Source organism: Aulonocara sp. 'chitande type north' Nkhata Bay, linkage group LG11, assembly GCF_057382095.1.
Source record: "Aulonocara sp. 'chitande type north' Nkhata Bay isolate Kocher_YH1m ecotype deep benthic linkage group LG11, A_spYH_male_GT1.1, whole genome shotgun sequence".
NCBI classification, from domain to species: domain Eukaryota; kingdom Metazoa; phylum Chordata; class Actinopteri; order Cichliformes; family Cichlidae; genus Aulonocara; species Aulonocara sp. 'chitande type north' Nkhata Bay.
In genome coordinates, this window is record NC_141354.1 from 35,440,813 (window position 1) to 35,448,538 (window position 7,726).

At 43.1% G+C, this 7,726-nt stretch overlaps 1 protein-coding gene across 3 annotated transcripts in view; it reads left to right on the forward strand.

Annotated features, from left to right (window-relative positions):
• satb1b (SATB homeobox 1b) overlaps positions 1-6,836 on the forward strand; it is a 56,373-nt gene extending 49,537 nt beyond the window's left edge. For all 3 annotated transcript variants that reach the window (XM_086312332.1, XM_086312331.1, XM_086312333.1), the window contains exons 12-13: positions 4,031-4,237; positions 6,063-6,836. In XM_086312332.1, coding sequence (XP_086168458.1) covers positions 4,031-4,237; positions 6,063-6,683 — 828 coding nt within the window. In that variant the 3' untranslated portion in view covers positions 6,684-6,836. The remainder of the gene's footprint in view (positions 1-4,030; positions 4,238-6,062) is intronic.
• Positions 6,837-7,726: the final 890 nt, after the last annotated feature.

The window sequence follows — 7,726 nt, forward strand, 5'->3', positions numbered from 1 at the left end:
CTGACCGCTCAAAGCGCTTTTTATACTACAAGCCACATTCACCCATTTATGAAACATTTTTTTCACTTTAAACACTCGCATGCTAATAGCTACACGTGGGGGCAATTTGTAGTCCAGTATTTAGAGTATGCTAAGGACAAGCAGCCTGAGAACTGACCTCTGCTCTCCTGAGCAATAGCTTTCTTTATTAGGTCAGCTGTAAAGCTGTTTGTCCTTAAATGTATAGTAAATATGATTTATTAACCGTTAAAGTGAAGGTTAATTGTCAGTAAAAAGTCAGAATGTCATGAAGAATTGCAATTTTTGGGGTCAATGTTGTGACTTTGAGGTCAAACTAATGATTCAAATGAAAACAATGCAACAGTTTTCACCCGAGAGAAAATTTAGTGGAAAACTGTAAAAGGCCTCTACTTTGTGGCGTTTTCCAAAAGTGCAAGTGATTTCCCACCATGGGCAAATTACAGGTGCGGCAGACGCAAAGGAGAGTGAGGAAAATGAACGTTTACACCGGTTTTAGGTCACCGTTCGCTTCCAACACAGACATTTGTTAAGTTTGGTCGTCGTTTTTCTGCTGGGTGTTGAGTTCTAGCTTGGCTGACATTGTTTTCTGCGGTTGCAAACTGTGAGGGGGGATGAGAGGTGCGAAGATTAGAACTGTAGAGTCCACCTAATAAAAATAAATCTGTTACTTCTGTTTCTGATATGAATGTAGGTTTGCTGTAACTGATCATTATCAAAGTTATCAGCCAAAGACAGTGTAGCAAGTATAAGTAGACTTTTGGTTCCTGTTGCTGCAGCATTTTGTAGTCATGCGATATGAGAAAATGCCTTTACAACAATGTTGTTGTGAAACACTTTGAGAGAGCGCCGTATTCTCTATTGGTCGTCAAACAGGCCTGTTCTGAACTACCTGTTCTGTTTATTTATAGAGAGCCCTTAATGATCTTCAACAAAACACTGAGTACACTGCATTGAAGAGCCCTAGATTTTTGTTTTCTGGGCCGTATTGGAACACTTTAGTGGTAGGGGCAGCAAGTTCCATGATCCAATCAAGAGCAGTTGGTGCTTGTCAGCTGCAGTGGAGAGGCTCAACAAATTACATTAAACAATAAAGGGGAAAACTGATTTGAAACAGTATGGTAATATCAGTGGAGTGCGGGAATGTTGAACATAAAGTCTCGTTGATGGGGTAATTTTTGTGAAAAATAGTCATATTTAAGTAGGTTTTATATCAAATAAATTTCATGGTATGCCATATTTTACAGTACATTTGTTACTTTACTTTATCCCAACTTTATTTCTTCCAAAGTTCAAGAGGGAACTGCTCACTTCTTTCTCTGTCTCGCTCTCGTTGTCCCTCTCCATCTCTGTCCTCTCTGCCGTCCCCCTGCCTCTGCCTGGACTGTGGAAGCAATGCAATTAGACAAACACAAACAGAGCTCTTGAAGCTGGAAAGTGCTGACTGTCCACTGTCCGCAGTGTTGGACAGGGGCGGCGTTTAAAAACATTCTTTTCTTCCTGGCACGTGATTCTTCCTTCAGCATCGTCTATGGCAGCCCAGAAACAGTCGAAAGCAAAAAAGAGAGAAAAAAAGCCACACAAACGAACATTCACACTTGTGAACTAATAAACTCTGTACTTTATTTCATCAAATGGACTTCCTGGCATTGGAATGGAGTTCACGTCGCGCCTTTGTTTGATTGGCTCTGCTACTTTGGGTTTAATCCTGCTGGTTTGGGGAGTGTTTGAGTTGGATTACTCCATCGTTGGGCTGGGGTACTGTTTCTCTGGCTTTGACAAGATGGTGTGTGGTGGTTTGTGTGCGTCTGTTTGTGTTTTTTTTTTTTTTTGGGGGGGGGGGTGTCTGTGTGTGTGTGTGTGTGTGTGTGTGTGTGTTCTTCCTCACTACCGAATCAGCTGAAACCACAGACAGCCCAACTGGAGCGCTGTCCAAATCCCTCTGCATGCAAATTAAAAACGCAACAATAAACGTGGCAAAGGAACAAGGTGGGCACGCAGGCTTTATGGCCCCCTCTCCCCCACCTTTCTCTCTCTCCTTCCCTCCCTTTATGTCTCTCTCTCTCCCTCTCTTTCTCCCCCTCTCGCCTTCCTCCAAAACCCCTCCTGGGTTTGATGTGGCTTATGGGAGGAGTTGGAACAGGGGACAACCAAACTGCTGAGTTATCTCTTGCATGCAGTGTGGCGGCGTGGCTCTGCCCTCTGTGTGTGTGCATGTGTGTCTGCGTGCAGACCAGCAGCACGGTGTAATCCTGTGGAAATGAAAGGTGCTGCCGCGCACTGGCCGGGAGATTACAGCGCCGCTCTGTCGCGCTGCCAGGACAGACTACCCGGCTGAGAGAGCGGCCCTCTGTAACACACACACTCACACACCTCGCTGTCTGTCTTTGACGCCGCGTTTCCTCCTCGCTGCTTTTTGCTCCGCGGCCATCCCTCCTTCTTCATCCTCTCTTGTTCCTTTACAGCTCTCTTCTAGCTTCACTACAATTTCATGCCCACATCACTGCAGGCCCCCCCACTTCGTTACCCTTCTCTCTCTCCCACGCAGCTCTTCAGTGCGTTATTTCCTTTCACTCTTACTCACACACTCACACACTGGCCTGCTGAGGTTTAGGTCATCACGTCTGACCACGTCACTCAGCCCCTGTAGAGCCCTTCTGTCTGTGCAGTCCTCAGTCTTTCACTCGGCTCCATGAGCAAACATAAACACACATTTAGCAACTGTGACCGTGAGGCGTTTCTGTTTGTAAAGAAATGAAAGGGACGTGAGATTAGTAGTTAGAATCGAGTAACACCGATGTTACCAACACTTTAAATAATAGTTTGACCAAGCAACAGTTCTGATCATTTTCTATTTTTATTGTGTTCTCCCTTTATACTGGGGAAGCAACCATTTTAAATTTTTCAAATTTTGAAAACAAAACGTAGCCTGACTTTGCTAAGTCTTCATGTTTTTGCTGATTACGTGGATGTCAGTCGACATCAGCAAAATCTGATGGTACCAATAATAAGCTGACATGTTGGTGCATCGCTACCTGCAGCTGTTTTTATGAGCAATAATCCTGCCCACTGATTTCTTGGTCATTTCAATTTATCATTAGATTCATATGTGTATTGCATCTTGATCTTCAAACATCCAATGAACACATGAACTCGAACATCTTGATTATTTTAGCAACTGATTAGTTCCCTATTTAAACAACAAAAATTTAATATAACAAAGAATAAAATATCAAAGCAGTATGACCAAATGATGCGATGTCTCTAAAAGGAGACCAACTTTTATCATGCATGTTCAAGTCATGTTGTCAAATACATGTGTGTGTGTGTGTGTGTGTGTGTGTGTGTGTGTGTGTGTGGGGGGGGGGGGGGGGGGGGGTTCTGCCTTCCCCGCTGCACTTTGAGTGTTAGCGCTTCCTGTGTCGGGCTCTCGCTGAATCTTTTAATCACCAAGGTCAGACCTCTTTGTGCATTGTATTAATCAAATAAAGCCTTTTCTAAGTGCACTTGTCTTATACTGTTCCTCAGCTCTGTCTTTCATGGCCCTCTGCTGGAGCATTTTAAACATGGGAGTCACTCACTTCCTCCCAAGGGTGCTACTCAATATGCCAGTATGTCTTTCTTGTCATATTAAAATGTTCCCTCCTGCTGTGCTGCTTGACCTTGTCTACCTTACGTCTTCATCTTCAGCTGTGTAACCCAAAAAAGCCCCAATGGTGCATTTTATGAGTGGTTTTCGTTTTATTTTGTTCATTTTAGTGAAAAAATGTGTTAATTATTTTGAAATGGTGTCACAGTGGCTTTTTCTTCCTCACAGTACTTTGATGCTTCCGATAGAAGCAGCTCTGTTTTAAGGTTTCGTAGTCTGGTTGATTGTTTGGCCTTTTTAGGGCTGCAACTGTGCTTAAACATTTTGGACATCACGGTCCGAATTGCAGTACATTCTATTCTTACTGATTTGTATCCTTTTTCTCCTTCCTTCTCCCTCCTTCCTTTCAAATGTTTTGTCCAGGGCTGGCTCTGTGAGCTGCTGCGCTGGAAAGAGGATCCGTCTCCAGAGAACCGAACACTCTGGGAGAACCTCTCCATGATCCGACGCTTCCTGAGCCTTTCTCAGGCCGAACGCGATGCCATCTACGAGCAGGAGAGCAGCGCCGGCCAGCAGCACCACAACGAGCGGCCGTCGCACTTGATGCACATTTCCAGTGACCAGCTACAGGTGAGTGTGATATTTTTCACAAGATTATGACCTGAGCCAGTGCCTTTGGGCAAGGCACCGAGCTAAAACTACAACAGATGTGTTCCAGAACATGAATATTGAATCACAGCAATATGTTTCTGGGGCTGAATCCACTGGTTGGCTGTGGCTGATCACATGTTGGGTTAACTGCTTATTCTAAACTGCCCTTAGGTGTGGATGTCAAAGTAAAATATAAGGTGCTCCCCTCCCCCAGCTGTTAAAAAAATGGATAGATGGATCACTAATTGCTAAATCAAAGCAATTTGATTATTTGTGCTTGTGATTTGGATCTCTTTTTGGTACAATTTCTTATGAAAAGTAGTTTAAAGATATTATGTAACAGTGGAGAGAATCATTTTTAAAAATCCTAATGAAGTCTGATTATTGTATCTGTGCATATCCTGTTTTCCAAAGGTCTGTGTCAAAAATAATTTAGTTAAAAAAAAAAAGGGAAACCTTAATTTTCCCCATTTGACTTCTTCTTTCAGTAATTCTAACCCTAACAGCACTCAGGAGTTTCTGCGAACACATAAATTAACAACACTGCAACACTTAAAAGTTGCTACTTTTTAAGCAAAAAACGTTTTCAAAGATATCATTAGGCTGAACTTGCTTAACAGAGCTGCTTTATAAGAGACATCTGGCAGATGAATAGAAAATAACACACAGGCTCGGTTAACGGTCGAAACATCTTAATGAAGTACAATAATACTTCTATTAAAAGTCTGAGCCACAGCAGAGTGGTTGATTAGTTATTTGGTTACTTGGATACAATGGCAGCGTTTCACAAAGACTGTCATTTAGTGGATATAAATAAGGTAATAGGATTTCTTTGACAAATCAGTTTGAGCAGCAGATATGGAATGAGGGAATTTTGTGCATACTTTGCATGCAAATGCAAAACGGTTGCAGATTGATAAAATAGGATTATTTCTGATTTAATGGTGCAGTTTTACAGTGTCCATAAGAGACTGGTGTTTAACTATTTTGTGCTGCTCTTTTACTAACGTGATACATTAGCCAAATTAGCTCACATTTGCTCAACAAGAACTAGCCCGGCTCAGTATATGGATACAGTAAAAATCACATCTTTGGGTGCATTTATGCAGCTGGCAAGCAGAGTCCCTGCAAAGTGCTGTTTTGCAAACTTCATTATGAAACACCTATCTACAGTGTCTGACTCAGAAATGAAAATAAAAGAGCGCCCATTTTGCAGGGTCAATAGAGACCACGAGTTGCCCACTCACTCGCTCTCCAACCACACAATGAGACATTTTACGAGTAATGTGTCATGTGTTTACACTAACGGGACTCTGACGGCAGAGCGAAAGCCATCGATAGCATTCTCACACGGCGGCAAATCAGCCAGACCATCGCGATGTGAATTGTACACAGGGAGCTTGTTTATCACTGCCGGGCAATAGAGGCCGATAAGCAGCACAGGATATAATAGAGAGGCCAGTTTGCCTGTGAATTCCCAGTGTGCGTGGAGCCGATCGTGTCACTCATGTGTACGAGTGTATATGCTGGTGTGGGGCTGTTGCCTCCTCTACCTCCACAATGAGACTCAAGCTCCCACTACCAAAAAAGGAAAAACATCATATCTGCAGAACTGATTGCATTCAATCAGATATTACATGGAAAATTCCTTCAACCAAGTGCCTGTTCTATACACAGCAGGCCCATTTTTCCTCACAACTCAATTGATTTTAATGAAAGGCCTTATTAAGGCGCCGATAAGTGTTCACTGATAACATCCCCATCTCCTTTCTCTTCCCTCTTTCTTTTTTTTTCCTCACTGCAGGCTCAGCCGCCTCAGACACAGCAGCAGCACCAGCCCTCCTTGTCCCTCCACCCCTCCCAACAGCCCTTGCAGCAACAGCAGCCCACCACCGGTCCCCGGTTGCCACCTCGCCAACCCTCCACCGCCTCTCCGGCCGAAACGGAGGACGAAGGCAGCCGCGGAGGGAGCATCAAATCCCGCACGGGTGGAGGCAAGATCTCCCTGGAAGCTCTAGGTATCCTGCAGAGCTTCATCCAGGACGTGGGCCTATACCCCGACGAGGAGGCCATCCACACCCTTTCAGCCCAGCTGGACCTGCCCAAGCTCACCATCATCAAGTTCTTCCAGAACCAGCGCTTTTATGTCAGTCACCCAGCAAAGGCACCCAAGGAGCCCATTAACAACAACAACAACAACACCACTATTGCAGCCATCGTCAACAACACCACCAGCAGCAGTAGCAGCAGCAGCAGCCCGGCCTTTGAGGAAGAGCTGACGGACTTCAGGGAGAGCGGAGAGCTGTTGAAGGAGCTGGACGAGAGCACGCAGACCAACAGCACCATCTTCTCCATCAAGATCGAAGAGCAGCTGGGCCGAGGTGCCGAAGCCCAGTCCGAGTCAGAGCACGAGGCCAAGGAGTAGGACTCTCCCTCTGAAACATGTACTGAGAGTTTTCCTGTGCACACAGACTGGTGACTGTGCTAAATGTAACGCTCTGGCCGCCACAGAAACACCACACTGCAAACAAAGAGAAGTAGTGTTTTCAATCAGTACAGCATCTGGACTGTATGAGGAGTGTTCATATATATATATATATATATATATATATATATATATATACACACACACACACACACACACACACATATGAACTCACAGTGCGAAATGAGTGTTCACACACTGGAAAGCCCATTTCAGACTCAGTAATACAAAAAGTACTACTTTTTCGATTTTGTAAAACTTGTATTATTCACTGTAAAGACTGATGCATCGTTTAAATAATCTGCACAAAAAAATTATTAAGTATGTTGCCGTGGATATTTGCTGACTGCACTCTATGTCTGTTGTTTTACACTGACTTACTTTATCTTTTTGAGCTACTGATTATATTGAAAAAGGAAAAAAAAGTTCCCCTGGAGTTTGCTAGGACTTCGATAGGTGTTTACGTATGTGATGTTTAACTGGATTCTTTTTTTTTTAAGAAAATAGCAAATGAAATCAAGGACCATGTGGATGACAAGGCCTTAATTATGAGGTATCAAGTCTGGAGCCTGCTGGCAGATTAGTTATTCTTTTTAAAAAGCGCATAATGTGATTATGGGTCACTCCAAACTCTGGAACGCGATCACCCAGCCCAGGTGCATCTACGAGAATAGCTCAGTCTCTTTACATATTATTTGTTAGGGAAGAAATATAAATATATATATATATAGACATTATATTGTAACTGTAAAAAAAATACAGTCTTAAAAAACTATGCCAACAAATGCCTTGTACTATACGGCACTGCCGATGTTAGATTATTTTGCAAAACCTTTGTCACTGTAACTTTCTGAATTGACACACAGTTGGAAATGTGAATTTCACAATGTTTATGTTGTCTGACATTATTTATTTGCAGTTCATGCAGTGTTTCTGATGTAATTACTTTTTCTAAAAAAAAAACTAAAAAAACAGTTTATGTT